At 39.0% G+C, this 21462-nt stretch overlaps 1 protein-coding gene across 3 annotated transcripts in view; it reads left to right on the top strand.

Moving 5' to 3' along the window:
- Positions 1-21239, top strand: part of SLC25A17 (solute carrier family 25 member 17) — a 52312-nt gene extending 31073 nt beyond the window's left edge. Inside the window, exons 6-11 of one of the 3 annotated variants that reach the window (XR_003791133.1) lie at positions 4542-4658; positions 5993-6138; positions 6227-6322; positions 7586-7668; positions 12075-13923; positions 20772-21239. Coding sequence is in view for 1 of the 3 variants with exons in the window: in XM_029205530.1 (XP_029061363.1) it covers positions 4542-4658; positions 5993-6138; positions 6227-6322; positions 7586-7668; positions 12075-12222 (590 nt within the window). In the remaining 2 variants the exon portion in view is untranslated. Of the gene's footprint in view, positions 1-4541; positions 4659-5992; positions 6139-6226; positions 6323-7585; positions 7669-12074; positions 13924-20771 lie in introns of those variants that run through there. The other 2 variants (XR_003791134.1, XM_029205530.1) reach the window with 2 other exon arrangements.
- The last annotated feature ends 223 nt before the right edge of the window (positions 21240-21462 follow it).

The raw sequence follows: 21462 nt of genomic DNA, 5'->3' as shown, positions 1-21462 counted from the left end.
CTAAATCTTGCCAGGATTATCTTCAGAGCCTCCCAACTGATGTCCTGCTTCCTCCTTTGTCCCCTTCAATATGTATTCAACACAGCAGCCAGTGTGCTCATGTTAAAACATAAGTGAGGGCTCCCCTGGTGGCGCAGTAGTTAAGAATCCGCCTGCCAATGCAGGGGACACGGGTTCGAGCCCTGGTCCGGGAAGATCCCACATGCCACGGAGCAACTAAGCCCGTGTGCCACAACTACTGAGCCTGTGCCCTAGAGCCTGCAAGCCACAACTACTGAGCCCACGTGCCACAACTACTGAAGCCCATGCACCTAGAGCCCATGCTCTGCAACAAGAGAAGCCACTGCAGTGAGAAGCCTGCGCACTGCAACAAAGAGTAGCCCCCGCTCGCCGCAACTAGAAAAAGCCCACACACCGCAACGAAGACCCAACGCAGCCAAAAATAAATAAATAAATTTTAAAAACATAAGTGAGATTGTATTATTTCTCTGTTCAAAGGACTCCAATTGCTTCCCTTCTCACTCAGAGTAAAAGCCAGAGTCCTTACCTTGTCCTACAAAGCCCTGTGTCACCTGGCCCACCCGTCCTCTTTACTCACTCCACTGCAAGCCTCACTGACCTTCTCCATGAACACTCCTGGCATGCTTCTGCCTCGGGGCCTGTGTACCTGCTGTTTCCTCTGCGTGGTTACTGCGTGGTTCATTCCCTTACCTCCTTTAAGGTCTTTCCCTAAATGGCCACACTGATGAAAATGGTGCCCCCTTCTACCCTGCAAAACTTTATCCCCCTTCTCTGCTTAAATTTTCTCCTTAACCTTATCCTCTAACATACTACATATTTTACTCATTTATCCTGTCTTACACCATTAGAACATAAGCTTCAAAAGGGCAGGGATTTTCATTTTTTATTTACTTCTGTATCATCAGCACCTACTTAGCACATACTAGACACACAATACGTATTTGATGAGCAGACCATGGACTTGCAGGTCATAATAATTTACTTATCCTAAGATACACATAAAGTTATTTAAGAATTGCTAATTCATACCTCGGATAAAAAACACCTATTAGCTAGTTTTATATGCTTCCAATTGCTTTAAGAAGGTAGATTTAGTATCAGTAAAAATAAAATTTCTAACAGCTCTTGTAAAAAATAGGCTATTGGGGTGAGAATGAATTCCTATCTTTTGAGATTTTCAAAAATAAAATGAATAATCACCTGGTGATTGGATTAGATCAGTGGATGCACAGGGAACATATGACCATGTCTGGGAACATTTTTGGTTGTCACAACTGGAGGATGCTACTGGCATCTAGTGGTAGAAGGCCAGGGATACTGCTAAACATCCTACACAATTGCACCCCTGCCCTGCCCCAAACTAAAAATTATCCAGCCCCAAATGTCAGTAATGTCACAGTTGAGAGACCCTTGATCAAATGAATTTTATAGTCCTTTATAATTCTGTGATTCTCCGATTATAGGTCCTTTCTTTTTCTGAAGGTAGGGAATTCCTTGGAAATCACTTTTGCGAGTTTTAAACTCCTCATGTTTTTATATCTTAATGCTTACCGCATTTTTACGATAATTAAAACAGCTTTTTCTCTTCCTGCTGTGAACCCTGCCATTGTGTTCCAGTCACTGTAGGAATGAGTTGCATTGTCGCCAGGGAGAACTAGGAGTAGTATTATTGTTACTCCACTTCTGGGAACTTAGAGAGTTATTACTATTTATTTTATTTTCACAGAAGAAAGCCCAAATAGCTTAATACCCTGGGGAAGAATTTGAGAGCAGAACCTTACAGGTAACTTAAATGAAGATGATACTTGCCATTTTTATGAAATTGGAATTTTTATCAATAACTCTTTTTGAATGCCAACGGTGTTATCATTGTTGTGACAGTGAAATTAATTTCCTGTCCTTAGGCCCTAAATCTGGTAAGGCAGGTTTGTTCCTGTAGTGTATCAAGTTGCATTCCTTTGTAAGGAGCCAAGCACTTAGATTTATGACCCTGATCTGCCATTTTCTTATCTCAGTGGTCATTGCACGTGTTCCCCAGAAGTGCACCCAATTAGCATTCTCCATTTTTGTTTTCTGTCCTTAACTCAGGAGACTCACTACTAATAAAACTTTGTGTTTAATATTTCAGAAGTAAACAGCTGTGTTTCACTTATCCTTGAATCAGTGAGTGATTTTAGTGAGTGTGTTCAGTTACTGTTCATCTTTTAATTTTGGTTCTGTTTTCTTATAAATGATTTTTTATGAAGAAAGAAAACAGAATCATTTGAATTGGAAGAAAAACAATTTCCTGTTCTTAAGTAGGTAAGGTATTAATATTCCCATCTTAGAGCTGAAGGAACAGCCATGGCTTGGAACTGGCAGAAGAATTTTCTACATGTAAATAAGCAGACAGCTTTCTCTATCCTGCAGCCATATCCACCGTGATTTAGTCAGAGTCGGAATCACTCATCGTTCGTTTGCAGCTTGTTTTTCCTCCGTAGAATGTTGTCCTTTGCTTGATTATATAGGTTGCAAGTTTTTAGTAAAGTTTGGATCCTCAGGTATTTTCCCAGAACTCATAAAATGATAGTGGTTAAAAAATACCTCTCCATCTATTTTGGCTTAGAGCATTAAAGAACTTCTCAGAAAGAAAGCTTTGAAATACAAAGTGTTCTTACAAGGACCTTATATTCTCTTCTTTAAATGATGTGATGCATTTTTGTACTTGACAGTGTCCTTAGAATCCTCTCCATCTTTCAGCCTGTGTTAATAATGGGGATATGTAAGCAGAATTTTAAATAGTGGCTAAATCTTAATCTTTGCTGCATTGCCTCTGAAATGTTTTGTGTGTGCCTACCTCTTGAATAGAACATGAAGGGAATTTTGATTTCCAGAGAATTTATTTAATGGGCAACCTATTTCATTTGTTTAGAAATGTATGTACACTGTGCCTGTCTACAGTATCCCCAGAAGCTTGTGATCTCTGGTTCTGAGCTCTCCTGTCTTCATCTTTAAAAAAAAAAAAAAGCGGTAGACTGCTCAGTAGCACTTTCTAGTCTGATTTTTCTGGCTGTTGATCGTTTGTTGTTAAGTGATGTGTACATTATATTGAATAGGAATACATTATAAAGTCTGGGCAAATGGGCGTGTGTTGATAGTCTTCTATCTTGGCCTCTTGGGCACTTGTGCTTTTGTAAAATGAGACTAGCAAGAATCTCCAGTTAAGACTTTTTCAGATTATGATCAATGCCTCAAGTGACAATGTATGAATATATTGAGTCATAACTAAAGATGACTCCTTTGTGTTATGTGGAAAAATATAACAAATACAACTCATAAAATTATTTGATAATGTCTTTTATTTTGAGAAATGTGTTCTCACGATGTTTCTAAGAGAGAGGTGCCAAAATATCTTACTTTTGCAACTGCATTCAGCTAATGAAAATTTAGAATTTGAATTTCCTGGTGTTTTCACCAAGCTTAGCCTTGGTGTTTTCTATATATAGTATGTTGTGAGATTCCTTAAATCAAAACATTCTTAATCCTGTTGTATTTAAATGGCTTTTAGTAAAAGAAGATTTCTCTTCCTTATAATTGTGCCTCTTGGTTCTTCAGAGTATGGCTAGAGCCAGATAGCTTGATATACCATTGTTTGCTGAGTTTGCTCATTAGTTTACTTGTTAAGTATTTATTTAACAAACATTTATAAAGTATATACTGTGTGTCAGGCACTTTGTTACAAGTCTGTCTGGTATTTTTCTCTAATCATTTCAGGACTGATAAGGAATATTTTAATAACTCAAGGTGGTATTAAATTGGGATCATGTGTTTTCAAAAAAGAAGCACCTGGCTCATTGTATTGTTCCACTCTGAGGCCACCTTGGGCAGCCAAGATCCCCATCCTTAAACTTGTAAGGATTATGATGCTTGTGAAACTGTTTCAGGTGTTTTTGTAATGGTTCATAACTACTGCTTGCTGCCTGCCTATCCTAATTCCCCAAGTGATGAAGAAGTCTTCTGTGAGCCTCCAGTCCCTGTTGAAGCACTTTCAAATGTCACACTTTCTCTCATTTATTGTACTAGATCCATACTCACTTAAAACCATGTGAGCTACTTACATGAGAGTTGTAAATTGTGTGTTTTATGTGATATTGTCATGGACTTATTTAGCATGTGATCAACAAGTCTTAAAGCTGTTTTTAAAAACTGTACTTAAAACTATATCAAAATTGCTACTTTGGTGGTTATATAAATTGACAAACAGATTGCCTCCTATTATACAAATGAGGAAACTCAGTACTCTCTTCATGTGGAGAAGTGCTGCTGCCAGCCATTCTGCTATCAGCAAGGCTTCTGAATTGCTTCTAACAGTAGTGGTTTGTTTTGTACCCTGGCACAAAGGGACACCTTACCTTAGGTCTCCTAGTAGGTCAGTGGCAGACGTGTAACTGAAACATTGGTGTGTAGCTTTAACATAAGACGGCAAAGCTTAAAAGGTTCCATTTTGCTTTCCCTTTGTCTCTCCCCCTTTCTTTTTAAAGGAGTGGTGAATGTGCTGCTAACAACTCCACTCTGGGTAGTAAACACCAGACTGAAGCTGCAAGGGGCAAAATTTAGGAATGAAGACATTGTACCAACCAACTACAATGGTATTATTGGTGAGTGTCTCTTGGGTGAGTTCCTTTGTAAAGATGTTCTTTTCTCTTTGTATCTGGAATTTATCACCATGATAATGCTACAACCTCAAATCTCAGTGCCCAACAGTAAGTATTTGTTTAGCTCATGTGTCTCTGGATTGACAGGGATTTGACTCATCTAGGCTGACTCCAGCCTAGGAGTCTCAGCTCCATGTGTCTCTCTTCCTTTTCCTGGGACCAACCTGAGCATATTCTTCTCTTGGTGATGGCAAAAGCACAAGAGGACATGCCCAATCATAACAAGCATATTTCAAGCCCCTGTTTGCATTTTGTCTGCTAACATCCTCTTGGCCAAAGCACAACCAATGGCCAAGCCCCAAGATAAGGGGTAGAGAAATATACCCATGGAGTATATCCCATGGAGCATAGGTGGGAAGAAATGAATATTTCTGAAGAGCAATCTGCTACGTTTTTTTCCCTAGTGTTTTCTTTAGATAAGGATACCAGATTAGCATCTGATATCCTTGAGCTTCTGCTTTTTAATAGTATTACATTGCCAGCTTCTCCTTTCCCATGCTTCCATCTTTGTAATGAGAACAGGGGTTTTCTTATAAGACAATCCTATAAAATGGACTCCAGAGAACTACCTAATCTTTTTTTTATACATTTATTTATTTATTTATTTTGGCTGCATTGGGTCTTCGTTGCTGTGCACAGACTTTCTCTGGTTGTAGCAAATGGGGGCTACTCGTTGTTGTGGTGCGCAGGCTTCTCATTGTGGTGGCTTCTCTTGTTGCACAGCAGGGCTTCAAGAGCTGTGGCACACAGGCTCAGTAGCTGTGGCTCGCGGGCTACTGAGCACAGGCTCAGTAGCTCAGTAGCTGTGGTGCACGGGCCTAGTTGCGCCGCAGCATGTGGGATCCTCCCGGACTAGGGCTCGATCCCATGTCCCCTGCGTTGGCAGGCAGATTCCCAATCACTGTGCCACCAGGGAAGTCGCCTCTAATCTTTTTCTGTACTGACCTTTGTTGTGAAACACATGGGCTATCAGTTCACAATTCTGTGTAGTACAGAGTTCCCAGTGGTGGTGATGATTACTTAGGAAAACTTGACATGCTAACCCCAGATTTGTCAGGAAAGGTTGCCTATGAGTGAAATTGGTCTCTCAATAACTTGGTGATGGTCAGTATCTGATGATTATTCAAAAGTAGTTAACTGATTAACTTGTCATTGTGAGAAGGAAATCTTGATAGAATCAGTATGATAGAATACTGATAGAATGAGTTTTGTGTTCTGGGTACATTGTCTTCTCTAGTTAGGGGATTGTCATCAAAGGTCCTTGATTTCTTGCTCAGATGCTTTTCACCAGATCATTCGCGATGAAGGAATCCTGGCTTTATGGAATGGCACATTTCCCTCCTTGCTGTTGGTCTTCAATCCTGCCATCCAATTCATGTTCTATGAAGGTTTAAAACGGCAGCTTTTAAAGAAACGAATGAAGGTAAGCCCTGATTCTGAAAGCAGCAGACAATCCCTGACACCTTCTTGCGGTTTAGATTGATGCAGTTTGTTCTTCCTTTGCTTTCCAGCTTTCTTCTGTGGACGTGTTCATCATTGGTGCAATAGCCAAAGCCATTGCCACCACGGTCACCTATCCTCTGCAGACAGTACAGTCAATTCTGAGGGTGAGCGCCAGGGTTCTCCCTGCATTTAGTCAAACAACATTCTAAAATACTTGGTTTCCCTGCTTGAAGCAATGTTATTTACTAAAGCAATAAAGTAGTCCGGAGCATTCCTCATGCATTTTTTCCATTATTTGATATTTTGCAGATTGAGGAAAGAGCTATAAAGGAAGTGAACAGCATTCTATGATTTAGTGGAGAGGGGCATGGTGGGGGTCTTCTCAGGTGGCATGATTGGAGATGGGCTCCTCTGAGGAGCCATATGTAAATTAAGACTTAAAGGAAGGTAAGGATCCAGCTGTGCAAAGAGCAGAAGAAAGAGCATTCCAGGTAGAGGGAACACGATGTACCGAGAGCTTGGTGAATCCTAGGAACTGAAAGGAGGCCATTGTGGCTGGAGGTGGCTCAGGAGGAGATTAGAAAAGGAGCAGGGAGCCTATAGGTAAGGACGAGATTTTATTCTCTCTGCAGTGGGAAACCTTTGCAAGGCTTTAGACTGGAGAGTAATGTGATCTGATTTGCAATTCGAGAAGATTACTGTGACTGTTCAGTGGTGAGTTGGTCAGAAGGCTAAGAGAAAGGGGGGTTGTCAGGTTAGGAGGCTATTTCAGTCATACAGGTAAGATGTGAGCGTGGCCTGGACTATGGTGGTAGCAGTGGGGAGGAGAGATTCAAGGTCTGTTTGGGAGAAAAAATTCAAAGGACTTACTGATGGGTAAAATGAAGGTGGAAGTGAAAGTATTTCAGTTCAAAAAGATTATTCCCTTCTGTTAAAAGTATTTTTACTAATGTACTATTTTAAAATTGGTACTTAATATAAAGAAATTCAGTAGCAGTCAAATGAATGTATTTTGACACTTTTATAATAGAAACATATAATGTGAAGAGCTCAAATTGCAGAGATTCTAATTAATTAGTGTTTATCATAACTTCTTAAAGGATTGGAAGCCATACCATCAATATCTAAATCTTCATCGTGGGCATGGCTTTTTCTTTTGAGGTAGAATTTTCCCCATGACTCTTTGTAAAATGAAAATTCTCATGCTTGCTTCATTGAAAAAATATTTCTTATTTTCACTTATTTCATTGAAATAAAAGGATTAATTAAATCTAAATACTGATGGATATTTTTATTACCATATGCTGTAACATGTTACTCCAACATAATTTCCTCTGCAAGCGGAAACTGAGATAAAGAAAGCTGAAATTGAGATAAAGAAAGCGGTAGCAAGCAGTAATTATTTATCTTTTTTTCTTCTTCCCCAGTTTGGACATCACAGACTGAACCCAGAAAACAGAACACTGGGGAGTCTTCGGAACATTCTCTATCTTCTTCACCAACGAGTAAGGTGAGCTTTGTAGATAGTTCACATCCTGTCCTCTTTTTTTTTTTAAATTTATTTTATTTATTTATTTTTGTCTGCGTTGGGTCTTCTTTGCTGCGCGCAGGCTTTCTCTAGTTGTGAGCGGGGGCTACTCTTGGTTACGGTGCACAGGCTTCTCATTGTGGTGGCTTCTCTCGTTGCGGAGCACGGGCTCTAGGCGTGTGGGCTTCCGTAGTTGTGGCACGCAGGCTCAGTAGTTGTGGCTCACGGGCTCTAGAGCGCAGGCTCAGTAGTTGTGGAGCACAAGCTTAGTTGCTCCGCGGCATGTGGGATCTTCCCGGACCAGGGCTCGAACCCGTGTCCCCTGCACTGGCAGGCGGATTCTTAAACACTGCACCACCAGGGAAGCCCTCTGTCCTCTCTTTTAACAGCCCTCTCTGCCAAGAAGTGGTTGGATTTGCTTACCTTGCACTTCTGCCTTGGCAGTGGCAGCCTAGAAACCGCTCCCTTGCCTGCTGTGCTCAGACATTTCTGACTTTAGGGGCTAAGTGAGATATGACAGCATTTTGGGAAATTATGGAAGAGTTTAGGTCCTTATTCTTTGTTAGTTACAAAGATTCAGTACTCCTTTAGAAAGGGAATCCTCCTATGAAATCCTGCCATTTGCGACAACATGGATGGACCTTGAAGGTATTATGAAGTAAGTCAGGCAGAGAAAGACAAACATGTGATTTCACTCATATGTGGAATCTAAAAACAAACAAACAAACTCATTGATGGGCAGAACAGACTAGTGGTTACCAGAGAGGAAGAGGATTCAAGGGTGGACAAAATGGTTGAAAGGAGTCAGCTGTACAGTAATGGTTGGTTACTGGACTTGTGTTGGTGATCACTGTGTAGTGTATACAGATGTCAAATTATAATGCTGTATCCCTTAAACATATAATTTTAAAAAAGAGAGAGAGCCCTGCTGTAATCTAATATAGAGACCACTCTGCTGAGTAGTCCTCCATCGATGACATATCCTATGACCTCTCATAGATAGAAATAAGCAGCTATTAGAGAGCAGCAGTCATAGCGGGAAAGGGAGGCAAGAGTAGGAAGAGTTACAACAATTATCATCATAATGATGACAACAGTGATAATGGTGATGAGAGCAGCTAACACTGTTGAGTGTTTGCTATGTGGCAGACACTAAGCCAGACGCTCTACCTGGGTAATCGCACTTAATCCTAACAACAGCCCTATGAGGCAGGTACTGTCGTCATTTCCCCGTTTCGTTTAAAGAAACTGACCCCTAGGGAAGTCAAATAGATCAGCACCTTTGAAGCAAAAGCTGCTGTAACTTTATTACTGTTTCTAGATGTAAGATATTTTAAAATAAATTTATTATAAAGATAGAATATACTTGGGATAAAAAATAAAATCAAAGATAAAGAATTGGTATAAAGTAAAAAATAAATGCTGACCATACCAAGTGTTGGCAAGAATGTGAAGCGACCGGAACTTTCCTATGCTGGTGGGAATTTAGAATGGCACAACCACTTTGGAACACAATTTGGCATTTTCTTATAAAGCTAAACATACACCTACCATAGACCCAGCCATTCCCCTTCAAGGTATTTACCCAAGACAAATGAAATGCATCTATACAAAGACCTGCGCATAAATGTTAATAACGGCTTTATTTGTAAGAGTCAAAAACTGGAAACACCCCAAATGTCCATCATCAGATGAGTCGATACAAGTTGTGGTATACTTATACAGTGGAATACTATTCAGAAAGGAAAAAGAAATAATTACTGATACATGCAAAAATGTGGATGGATCTCAAAATAATTTTTCTGAGTAAAAGAGGTCAGTATGAAAACGATTTCATACTGTATGATTCCACTTATATAAAACTTAGAAAATGCAAGTAATCTACAGTGACAGAAAACATATTAGTGGTTGCTTAGGGCCAGAGTAGGTGGAGGGAGAGTGATTGCAAAGGGACGTGAGGATACTTTTCCAGGTCATGGATATGTTCACTACCTTGAACGTGGTGATTGTTTCATGGGTGTACCCATCAGTCAAAACTCATCAAATTGAAGTCATTTAAACTTCAATAAAGCTATAAATACGTGCACACCTACTGTGTTTTCTCTCCTGTCTCTTTACCAAGAGCTAGTCACTGTTAACAAAAAGTGCATGTATTTCCAGAATACTGTATAAAACATATATTTTGGGTATTCATTTTTATACAAATGGAATCATATGGTAATACTGTTTTGTACCTTGCCTTTTTGTAAAAACGTTACAAACAATCCTTCACATCAATATCTGTACATTTATCTAGTTTTTTTTTAAATGACTGCATTTTTTGTTATATAATATGCCATAATTTATTGACCAATACACTTATGATAAATATTTAGTTTGTTTCCAGGTTTTTGCCTTTACAAACATTGACAAATGAATAGTCCATAAATTCAGCTTTGTATACCTCAGTTATTATAATTGTAGAGAAAATTCCTTGAAGTGGAATTACTTAAAACGTTTAAACATACAAAATTTTGATAGGTATTGCCATGTTGACCCAAAAAGATGATACCCATTTCCATTTCTGCCAGCATTGTGAGAGTTAAGAAAGATGTAGTTAAGAAAATTAAGAAGGTAGTGTCAACAGGAAATCTTTAGAGTTATATAGTTTTGAAATTCAGCGTGTTTTTACATCTTTCATCTTGCTTGGTTCTCACTCAGCCTTGTGCGTGTGGAAGGGTGACTATATTCCCATTTTTGCAGATCAGGAAGCAAGTTTAGAGAAAATGACTTGCCCAACACCAGACAGATGCAGGCAGAGCCAGATGTTCAAACTCATACGCTCAGTAAGCACTCAGGGACCATTGAATGAGTGTTCATCCACTAGAACGTTCTACAATGATGGAAATACCTGTTCTGTTCAGTAGGGTTGCCACCAACCACGTGTGTCTATTAAGCACTTGAAATACTGCCAGTACAATTGAGAAACTGAATTTTAAATTTTATTTAAATTTAAATGACCACGTGTGGCTAGTAGCTACCATATCGGACAGTGCAGTATACCATGCCAGGCCTCTCCAAACTTTTGATTGATTAAGAACACCTGAAGTGCTTATTAAAATACAGATTCATGCCGCCCCTCTGGAGTGGGGCCTGGCAATCTTCATTTCTAAACAGACCCTGGTGATTCTGATGTGAGTGGATGTGAAGAAAATCGATCCTTTACTACTGACACAGAGCACTTCACTTCTGGCACCTCCAGTCACCAGACATTGCGTGGGGGGTTCCCCGCGCCAGGCAGTTCTGTGTGATACCAGCCGGGCATCCCGTGATTTAACTCCGTTCTGATGCTGCATACCCGGGGATAGCATTAGATCCCACAGGTTAAGGAAGGGCTCAGTCCTAGTGGTGTCCAGGCTGGCCTTATCATCCTCATCACCTGGGAGCTTGTTAGAAATGCAAATTCTTGAGTCCCATCCCAGACTTAATGAATCGGAAACTCTGGAGGGGACCCAGCAATCTGTGGTTCACCAAGCTTTTCCAGTGATTTTGATGTATGCTAGATGTGAGAACCACTTGGTTAGAAGATCAAATGTGGACTTCCCTGGTGGCTCAGTGGTTAAGAATCTGCCTGCCAATGCAGGGGACACGGGTCTGAGCCCTGGTCCGGGAAGATTCCACGTGCTGCAGAGCAGCTAAGCCCAGGCACCACAACTGCTGAGCCTGCGCTCTAGAGCCCACAAGCCACAACTACTGAGCCCACGTGCCACAACTACTGAAGCCTGCACGCCTAGAGCCTGTACTCTGCAACAAGAGAAGCCACCACAGTGAGAAGCCCGCGCACCGCAACGAAGAGTAGCCCCCACTTGCTGCAAAGAGAAAGCTCGTGCACAGCAATGAAGACCCAATGCAGCCAAAAATAAATAAATAAATAAATTAATTTTTTAAAAAAGAAGATCAAATGTATGGGAAGACTCAGAATTGGAGAGCTTTTCATTTCTGTCACTTTCTCTCGTTTTGTTGCGGCTACAGTGACCTAAACCAATTGGCAGCTTTGCCACCACTTAGGGACTGTTAGGTTGAAATAACTGAGTTGGGAGAGTGTTAAAGTCAAGATCTAAAAGTTCTTTGTTAGATCCCAGATTTTGGCATAAAAATGGTTTTAGGATTTTAGGATCTGTACCCTATCTGTGGGATACTGTCAGCATTCCACTAATTAATGGTGGCTGTGAAGAAATACTAAACTTTCATCAATCCCCAAATACGTTTAAAGATAAGAAGTACTTACACAACAGAAGTCCGTTATATCTAAAACTTCCATAGCTTCTTTTGATCCTAAGAATAAACCTTTGCAAAATAGTATTGTTTCTTTGAAAACCTTTTGTTTTTTCTCACCTCTTTCCTTTTAGGCGTTTTGGAATAATGGGACTCTACAAAGGCCTTGAAGCCAAACTGCTGCAGACAGCCCTCACTGCTGCTCTCATGTTCCTCGTTTATGAGAAACTGACGGCTGCTACCTTCACAGTCATGGGGCTGAAGAGCGCACACAAGCGTTGAGGCACCTTCCACTGCCAGGCACTCAGAGATGCTCAAGACAGGGGATCCTTCTCTGTGGAGAGAAGCGGTTCCCCTTTTACTTGCTCCTTCCACTGAGAATTTTACCCTCATTGGCTTGGAATGCATCTAAGTTTACACATGGAATATAGCCAGCTTGACCTGTTACCAACTTAGTTTTATGATGGTTGGTTGAATTTTGTGGGGGAGGTTGGGCCAATGGCCATATGAAAAGAAAACATTATTGAAAACCTAAAAATGAAAGTTTATGGGGGTTTATTGGTTTTTTTGAGGGGAATGGACTCTTGCTCTCATGTATAATCTTTTCCAAGTAGAGTCTTTTTTTAGATTTGCCAGATGGTCCCTTTCCCTTGAACCCTCCCCCAGGTCCTAGGGCAAATTTGCTACCATGTAATTCTCCTCATATACTTTTGTATGTCCTCATCTTGGTATTTTCTTCACTAAAAATGTTATGACTATGCCATAAGCATGACTTTATTTTTCTTGGCATTTTTTTCCTCCTGCTTAAGGAAAAGTATCTTCTTTAGTGTGTGAGCTATTTATTTTGTGGGGGAAATGAAAATTATTAATTCCAAATGATTCTCTTATAAACTATTTGTAAATATCACTTATTTAGTATTTGACATAATTTTAAAATATTTATTTTGAATCAACCTTTTCACTACAAAACTTGAGGTTTTATGTTCATCCATATAGGCCCCAATAAATTGTCGGCACAAAAGTCATTCTTAAAAGTTGCCCCTTATAGTATTACATTGAGTTTACAAGCAGCTGGTAAAAATCACAGAAGAGGGAGCAGATACATTGTTTAGGCTCTGGAATATTATAAACTCTTGGTAGAGACTGTATATTTTGAGAATAAACTTGATTGAGGTTATTTCTATTTGGAAACATTCCTTAGAGTCCTGCTTCTCAAAAGAGTGGTGCCTCAAGCAATAGCATCGACATCACCTGGGAGCTTATTGGACATGCAGTCCCAGATCTTCTGAATCATATTCCTCATTTTAATAAGATATCTAGGCAATTTGTACTCTCACATCAAAGTTCAAGAGACCTTAGAGCTCTTGACCCTGCAGAAGATACAGTTGGTTTCAATTATGGAAGAAACCAAGACAAAGATTGTTCTCAAAGGAAAGATAGACTAATGTATTAGAGCAACCTCTGAAAAAACTGGGAGTCCTATGTCATCATTTACTTTCACCTCGTAGCACATGTTCAGGTTCGTAGGACTTTTGTTATGTGGCCAGCAATGAATTTAGACATCTCAAGGCATTCAAGAAGCAAACTCCCTTGACATTAGTAGAACAACAGCTTAGTTCTACTTAGTTTGACTTCGTTTTTGACTTAGTTTTTGTCCCTATAACACAATGACAGGTTTTTCATTTGTAAGTCTAATTCATTCAGAGTCAGAGAGAGTAATAATCAAGTGTCTGTGGACTCCAGTATTTAAATTCAATTTTGAGAGTGGAAATTTCTTTCTCTTATTTCTCCTCTGGTCCCTGTGGTAATTTCAAAATATGTGATTATTAAACTATTAATAATTGAAAGATCATTGTGTTGTTCTAGAAAACAAGAACTAAGAGGAACTGATAATCTGGGAGCTAGCCTGAGCACTCTCTTATTTAAGCTAGAGAACTGAAGACAGAGAACTGGCCCCATTACTACTTTTTATTTTATATTAAGGTATGTGTTGTGTTGGTGGCGAGGCTTGGGTGGGGAGCATGGGAGAAGAATGATCATAAAGGTACCATGTGTACTTTTGTTACTATTTTAATTTTGATGTTCACTTTGGAACTTGAATTTTGAGCTCAGGGTATCGTGTATTGTTGGTATGTTAAAATAATTTCCAAGTCAGGTTATATAGTTATATTAGATGTTTATGATGTGAGAATGTATTTGATGCTTCTTTCTTTTCTGATTTTATGAAGCAACAATTTCATAATGTGGTTTATATTCCCTTTGGAAGTTTACAGACTCACTGCATAGTTGAAACTAGGTAATGAGTCACCCGGTTTTGTAATCTTTGATTATTAATAAGTTACTTGAGAAAACTAAGGAGCCGAAGTCTATACTAAGGGAATGGAAAATTTTTTCTTTTTGATTCTTTATGAGGTTTCTTTAGAATGTGAGGATTAAGAGCCTTAGGGATTATGTTAGTGTCACCTCAGTAGAAAACTTAATCTGTGTTTTTAAGTGGACACTAATATTTCCACCCTTGTCTATTTTACAATTAAGTTTGAAATGCAGAAATAGGATTTACCATAAGAACAAAAGCAGTGGGAGTTAGAATCTTGGGTTTTATTCCAAGCTCCGTCACTGACTAGCAAGTTACGTCATCTCCTTGTGCTTCAGCTTTTTGATAAGTGGAGATAATAATACTCACTACCCACTTCAGAGGATGTTTGAGAGCTAATGATGTCAGCTAATTCCCTTTATGATCGTGGGAGAGGGAAGATCTGAGTGAAACTTGTGACAAGCCTAGATTTATATAGCAATTTCCCTTCTTAAAGCTTCTACACTTTCTCATTTTATAACCCCAATATCTCTGTGAAATAGGTAAGGACGAGTAACGGTATCCCCGTTTAATTAACAAGGAAAATGAGACAGAACTATCAAATGACTTGCCTGGTTGGAGTCGGGACTAAAGTTGAGTTTCCTGCAGTCTAGTGTAATGATTACGAGGATAGGTTCTGGAATTAGACAGACCTAGGTTCTACTCTGATCCTGCTCTTTACCGGCTGTGGGAACAAAGCAATTGCTGAACTGCTATAAAACTCAGTGTTCTCAACTGTGAAGTGGAGATCTTGATAAATCTACCTCATAGGGTGATTGTGAGGATTAAATGAGATCATATACGTAAATTTCTTAGCACAGGGCTTGCCACATGAGAAAAGCTAGATAAATGTTAGTGATGACTATTATCATAACATTATTATTGTTGAGGAGGGATATGACTGTTTGAATAGATGCAACCGTGGTTCAGTGGAAAGCACACTGGATTTTGAGCCAGATCTGTGTTCAGATTTTCATTCTATCACTTAAAAGCATTGTGGCCGCAGACAAGTCACTTCCTCACCTTTCTTAGTCTTTATGTGTTTATTTGTCTAATAGAAATGATTACCGCACAAGACTGTTATATATATTTTTAAGAAATTTTCTTTAATCCTTCTTTAATCTTTAGAACAGGATGTATATATATATATATATATATATGTATATATATATATATATATATATATAGGATGTAGATATACATATATGTGCATCTGGCATATATATATACATATATATATATATATATATATATATAGATGAGGATGTAGATATACATATATATATATGCATCTGGCAGAGTACATGACGTATAAATGTGCTTAATAAATGCCGGGGTTTTCTATTCAGATGTAGTTAACATACAACATTTTATTAGTTTCAGATGTACAACATAGTGATTTGATGTACATATGTATTGCAAAATGATCACCACAGTAAGTCTAGTAAACATCTATCACTAAAACATCCATCAGATAAATGCTGTTTGAACCAAGAGAACCTTCTAGGTTTTACTTTGGGGCAGTGTTTCCTCTTTCCACTTGTTTTAATTGTGAACATTTCTTTTCTGGGAGGCTTTTTTTGTACCTCCTCAAAAGTGAAGCCAAATCCAATAAGTTAATGTTTTATCCAGCATTCAGATTAAGGCCCCCAAACATTTATCAGTTCATCAGTAAAATACGAACTGGTTCAGTAGCAGAACGTCCCTGGCTGAGCTAGCGTCTCATCTTGGCTCTCTGGAAAAGCTAGAGAATTGTGACTTCGTGGGTCCGAATGCCACACGTCTCTGGAGAGCCCTCCCTCTGGGCAGGTAAATTACTTACCTGGCAGTGTTGACTGTCACCAGAATACCAAACATATATGAGATTCACTTGCAGATATCTATATATGCAGTGAATGTAATTAGTGTGACCCCCACAGGGTTTTTACCACTATAGAAACGAAAGGGCCTTGGCTTAGTGCTGATGTTCATGGGACATACTGGTAGCCCCTGACAGCTATGTTCACTGGGACATAGACAAGAAAATAACTCACCCATGGGCTAGGTGAGAGAAGAAAAGAAAGAAAATTACTATGTAAAGACAGAGTGAAGAAGAGATTAGGAGATGGATAGAAGGTTCATGGGGAGGGAGGGACAAGGCGCCAGTGCCTAGCACAACACTCAAGGAGACATGCTCGAAAAATGTTCATAGACTGGGCAGTGAACTGCGGAACCCAGCCAATGAGGTCCAATCTGGGGAAAGGGAAGGAAAACTCGGTTTGGAACTAACCATGAAAATGGGTAATGGAACTTCCATGCATTAGTGTCTGGTAAATGCCAGGCACAATTAACTTACATACGTCTTGATATCTTTGTAACAACTCTAAATATATGAGGTTCATTCCCACTAACAGATAAACTAGTTAAGGCTTCAAGAGTAACTTATCTATGGTCACTCAACGATTGAGGGTCAGGATTTAAAATTTAGGCTGACTCCAGGACTTTCTACATTGCCACACTACATCCCTCAGATATCTTTAAAGTAAGACTTCTAAGCCAGGGTATGGTTCCCTTTTACAACCTAGAGGGGCATATGAATGAAGATATGTAATTCTTTCTGTAATGAACTATCTGAACCCCAGTATGATGCTACAAGTCTCAAGGAAAGCCTGTGGCCTTTGTATCCAAGGGTGGCTCCATAAATCCATGCTGTTTCTTGCTTCAGTGCCTGTGTTTATAGTTTCAGGAATCTCTTCCTACTGTTCTTGGTGAACTGCCCATATCAGGCATCAGCTCTTCCTGGAAGCCTTTCTGGAACTTTGCTTCCTCCTACTCACCCACCTCCAAAGACTTTTGTACTTCTTTACTATTTTGTACATATGTCTATCATTGACCTACTCCATTGAGTTTTGAATCGCAGTATCTCTGTCTTCCCCTAGATACCAACTTCTTCCAGCGCAGGAAACGAGACTTTCAAGTAGAGTGTCACTCAGGGTAGGCACTCAGTTGTCACATGAGTGTTTTTGGCTAAAGATAGTGCTGACCCTTCTCCAATCAAGTGCATCTGTTAATTATGAGTTTACATATTTTAGAATCCTTGTCCTTTGGCATTTTCTCGGTCGTTGATTATCAGTTTTTCATATTTCTTTTCCTTAATTAGTTCACACTTTTTTGAAGTATACTTTATTTTGCTAGTCATTTGGCTTTTTTAAGCTTTAAAGATCCATTATTTCTTTGATTTAATTGTAGTCACCAAAATTATCTAACTGTAGTGGTATCGCTTATCTAATTCTTCCATGTGTACTTCATTCTTGTTTTGCTTTAGCTTCTGTAGAACCTATTGACAGAGTAGATGGCCAGCCAAGTAGGTGATTCCCCTATGTGGGTGTGGTATGTAGGACCTTATTAAATTGCAAATTCCTATTCTAGGAATAACATTCTATTCATTTATTCAAGAAATCGTTTTTGATTACCTCCCATATCCAAGCACTATGGCAGTTTGCTGGGATTACCCAGATGAATAATACTTAGTCTCTGCCCTTATGTAGCTCATTGTTCTACATGGGGGTCAGACAAAAAACAACTTGGAATTCTACCACTAATGAGTTCTCATAAGAAATGTAATGGAGGGAACTCCCTGGTAGTCCAGTGGTTAGGACTCTGCGCTTTCATTGCCAAGGGCCTGGGTTCAATCCCTGGTTGGGGAACTAAAATCCCACAAGACACGTGGCATTGCCAAAAAAAAAAAAAGTAATGTAAATCTTCAGGAGTTGCTTTGGGAGCGTGGAGTGGCTGGGCCCACCTCTGTCTTGGTCCGTGTAATCAGAAGGCAACATTTGAATTAAGAACACACCAAGTAGGACTTCCCTGGTGGTGCAGTGGTTAAGAATCTGCCTGCCAAAGCAGGGGACACAGGTTCGAGCCCTGGTCTGGGAAAATCCCACATGCCACGGAGCAACTAAGCCCGTGCGCCACGACTACTGAGCCTGTGTGTCACAATTACTGAAGCCCACATGCCTAGAGCCCATGCTTGGCAACAAGAGAAGCCACTGCAATGAGAAGCCCGTGCACAGCAACGAAGAGTAGCCCCCGCTCACCGCAACTAGAGAAAGCCTGCGCACAGCAACAAAGACCCAACGCAGCCATAAATAAATAAATTTATTTAAAAAAGAGCACACCAAGTAATGGGTAGAGGACCTTCTTTTTTTTTTTTTTTTTTTTTTAATTTAATTTGGCTGCACGGGGTCTTTAGTTGTGCATACAAACTCTTAGTTGTGGCATGTGAGATCTAGTTCCCTGACCAGGGATCGAATACGGGCCCCCTACATTGGGAGCACAGAATCTTAGCCGTTGGACCACCAGGGAAGTTAGAGGACCTTCCTGACGGAGGAAATAAGTAGTTTTGCAAAGTAGAACGAGGGTGATGCTTTATTATTTGTACATTGGTTTGAATTGGACACAGAAGCTTCCCAACCTAGATCTCTGAGTTGAACACATGTTGGAATGGTGGTGGCTACTGAGAACCTGCAACAAGGAAGAAGAGGCAATCAGGACCCTTATCCTGCTTAACAGTTTTATCTATGGTTAGATTTGGGTCTAAACAAAGAAGATACATTCCCTGTACTCCATGAATTTAAAATCTAATTTTAAACATACTTTGAAAATTAGACATAACATGAATCATTTTGTTCCACCTCTATGAAGAAGGGCCAGCAAGAGTAGTTTAGGGTATCGTGAATTGCTGTGACTGTCAAGGTCTGGAGTTGCACTTTATCTGGATCAATATGGACATGTTTACTTAGAAAATAGTTCTGAGCCTAGTTGACGATAAAACCCTAAGTACTTTATTGTGCATTTGTTCGTGTATTAAAAATTATAAAAGCAGTGAAGACTTAAGGGAAGGGGAATTTTAATACACATTTGTTCATGTATTAAAAATTATAAAAGCAGTGAAGACTTAAGGGAAGGGGAATTTAAAAATTGAGAAAGTCCTTTCTATTTCTCTTTTAATTCACAACTGGTTTATAGATGTGGCATTTACAGATTTTTTTCTTAATGCGCTCATTCTCACTTTATTCTCTCTATTGTAAGAATTACTTTAATTACTTTTATACTGTATAGATGGGGAAATGGAGACGCAGATCTGGCTCAGGTCACATAGCAAAGGATTGGGAGTCAAAAACGTGAATTCAGACCTCCTGATATTCTATCCAATAATCTTTCACTGTCTTGTACTGCTTGGAGGTATCTCTGTTTTCATTTTGGTTTAAAGTTTTTCTTTTAGCTGTTTTAGGGTTTTTTTAACAACAATAATACACAGTCATTAAAAATTTTTCAGAAAATACAGAAAAGAAGAATGAAGAGAGTAAGGATATATTCCTGTATATATATGTTTATATATCTTCCTATATTCTTACTGCCTAGAAATCACTGCTAATATTTAACTATATCTGTCTTCAGACTTGTTTAAATATATACATTCACAGATATATTTATAGATAGGGTTTTTTAAATGGGATCAAACTATTCCTAATTTTGTAACTTTTTCATCTCAAATATAATTTGCTGTCAGTAAATATCTATGTCATAATTTGTTACATAGAATTGCATTGTATGAATGTATCATTATTTAGTTAGACTCCTACTGATGGACTTCTAGGTGGTTTCCAATTTTTTGCTATTATAAATAATGTGATAAAATCCCTAATATATGATTCCTTTTATATTTTCTGATTACTTCTTTAAGAAAAATTTCCAGGAATATCCAGTTACCAGGTCAAAAGTTATGCCTCCTGTGAATTATGTTATTAAATGAAAACTTCATCCTATCTGTTCCTTTATGTTCCTTGTCACTTTGGAAACACTTTCTTTCTCTCCTCACCTCTACTTTGGCAAGCTGCAGGAGAATTCCATTCTGAGTGTGAAAGGGAAGAAGAGTTGTGTGCCAGGGGCTGAGCTTTACATGCTTTTTCATTTTATTCTCATGACAGTCCTATGAAATTCAGAGTTAAATGAGGTATATCAAAAGTAATCATAATAGGAGTTTAGATTTGCTGAAAATTAGATTTCTTCCAGCAGATGGCTTGGATCATTGAATATCACATGCTAAAACATAATAATTTATTGAGCACCTACCATGCGCCAGTTGCCATACTAGATGCTTTACATAAATTATCTTATTTAATCCTTCTACAAAGGTTCTAAAGCCTGTGTACTTTCCACAGTTCTCCCCTTTGAACCTTGGTTCCAAGTCTATATCCTTGCTCCTGTGCCTTTGTTAGATGGCAAATTCTAGAGGGCAGGGACTTGCTATTAATCATTTTCTAAATCACCGTGAACATGAGGTCACATTGGGCAAGTGCCTCTGTAAAAATGCTTTATGATTATGATCGTTATGAAAAGCAAAGAAGACTTTTACAATTTATCTTTGTTGACTTTTTAATTTATAAGTAAGCTATTTGATAGAAAATGGCTGTTGTTTTGTTTTTGTTTTATGCAGCTGCAGATATGGCGAAACCTTTAGGCCACCAGAGGGCATTGCAGTCAGCCTCCTTTATCATCACTATAAATCACTGCTGTCAGAGATGCCTAGTGAAAATTGTTCCCAGTTTAACCAAAAAGAGAAGCATTCTTAGACTCCATGAGCAGTCTGCATAGGACCTGTGGCTTGAACTTGGTGGAGCGCTACCTTGAAGCACCCTTTTTATCTATAAAAGCGAAGAATGGAGTAGGTAGTATTTTGCTGAAATTATATTCTTTTACTTTTTCCTTTCCCCAAGCCTATGCCTAAACTTTTAATTTGTCATCCACAATTTATAATCTTCTCTTGACCAGATATTAAAGCTGGCAGCTCTCAATCTCTATAGAAACTGAAGGCAGAGAAACAATGGACAGAGCCTTTGTCCAGTAGCATCCACCTCTTTACTGGTCTTTACTGACACTAATAAAAACTTGCAAAATTGACTGATCCGCAGTTGAGTGACTCCCTCATTTCTGTTCACCATCTGATAGAAGTGCCAATAGGCAGAAAAATGACTAAAAGGCAGAGCAGGAAAGAAAAGACATAAAAGGCATTTTGATAACCCGTGAATTTGAAAATCAATTTAAATCTTTACTAGACAAGTATTTTTTAAAATGTAAACAGGTAGGGACTTCCCTGGCGGTCCAGTGGTTGAGAATTTGCCTTCCAA

The sequence above is a fragment of the Monodon monoceros genome, unplaced genomic scaffold (genome assembly GCF_005190385.1).
Source record: "Monodon monoceros isolate NGI ecotype Baffin Bay Population unplaced genomic scaffold, NGI_Narwhal_1 Super_Scaffold_6, whole genome shotgun sequence".
Taxonomy (NCBI): Eukaryota; Metazoa; Chordata; class Mammalia; order Artiodactyla; family Monodontidae; genus Monodon; species Monodon monoceros.
Note: the sequence above shows the minus strand (reverse complement) of the source record. Positions and strands in the feature narration are given on the sequence as shown.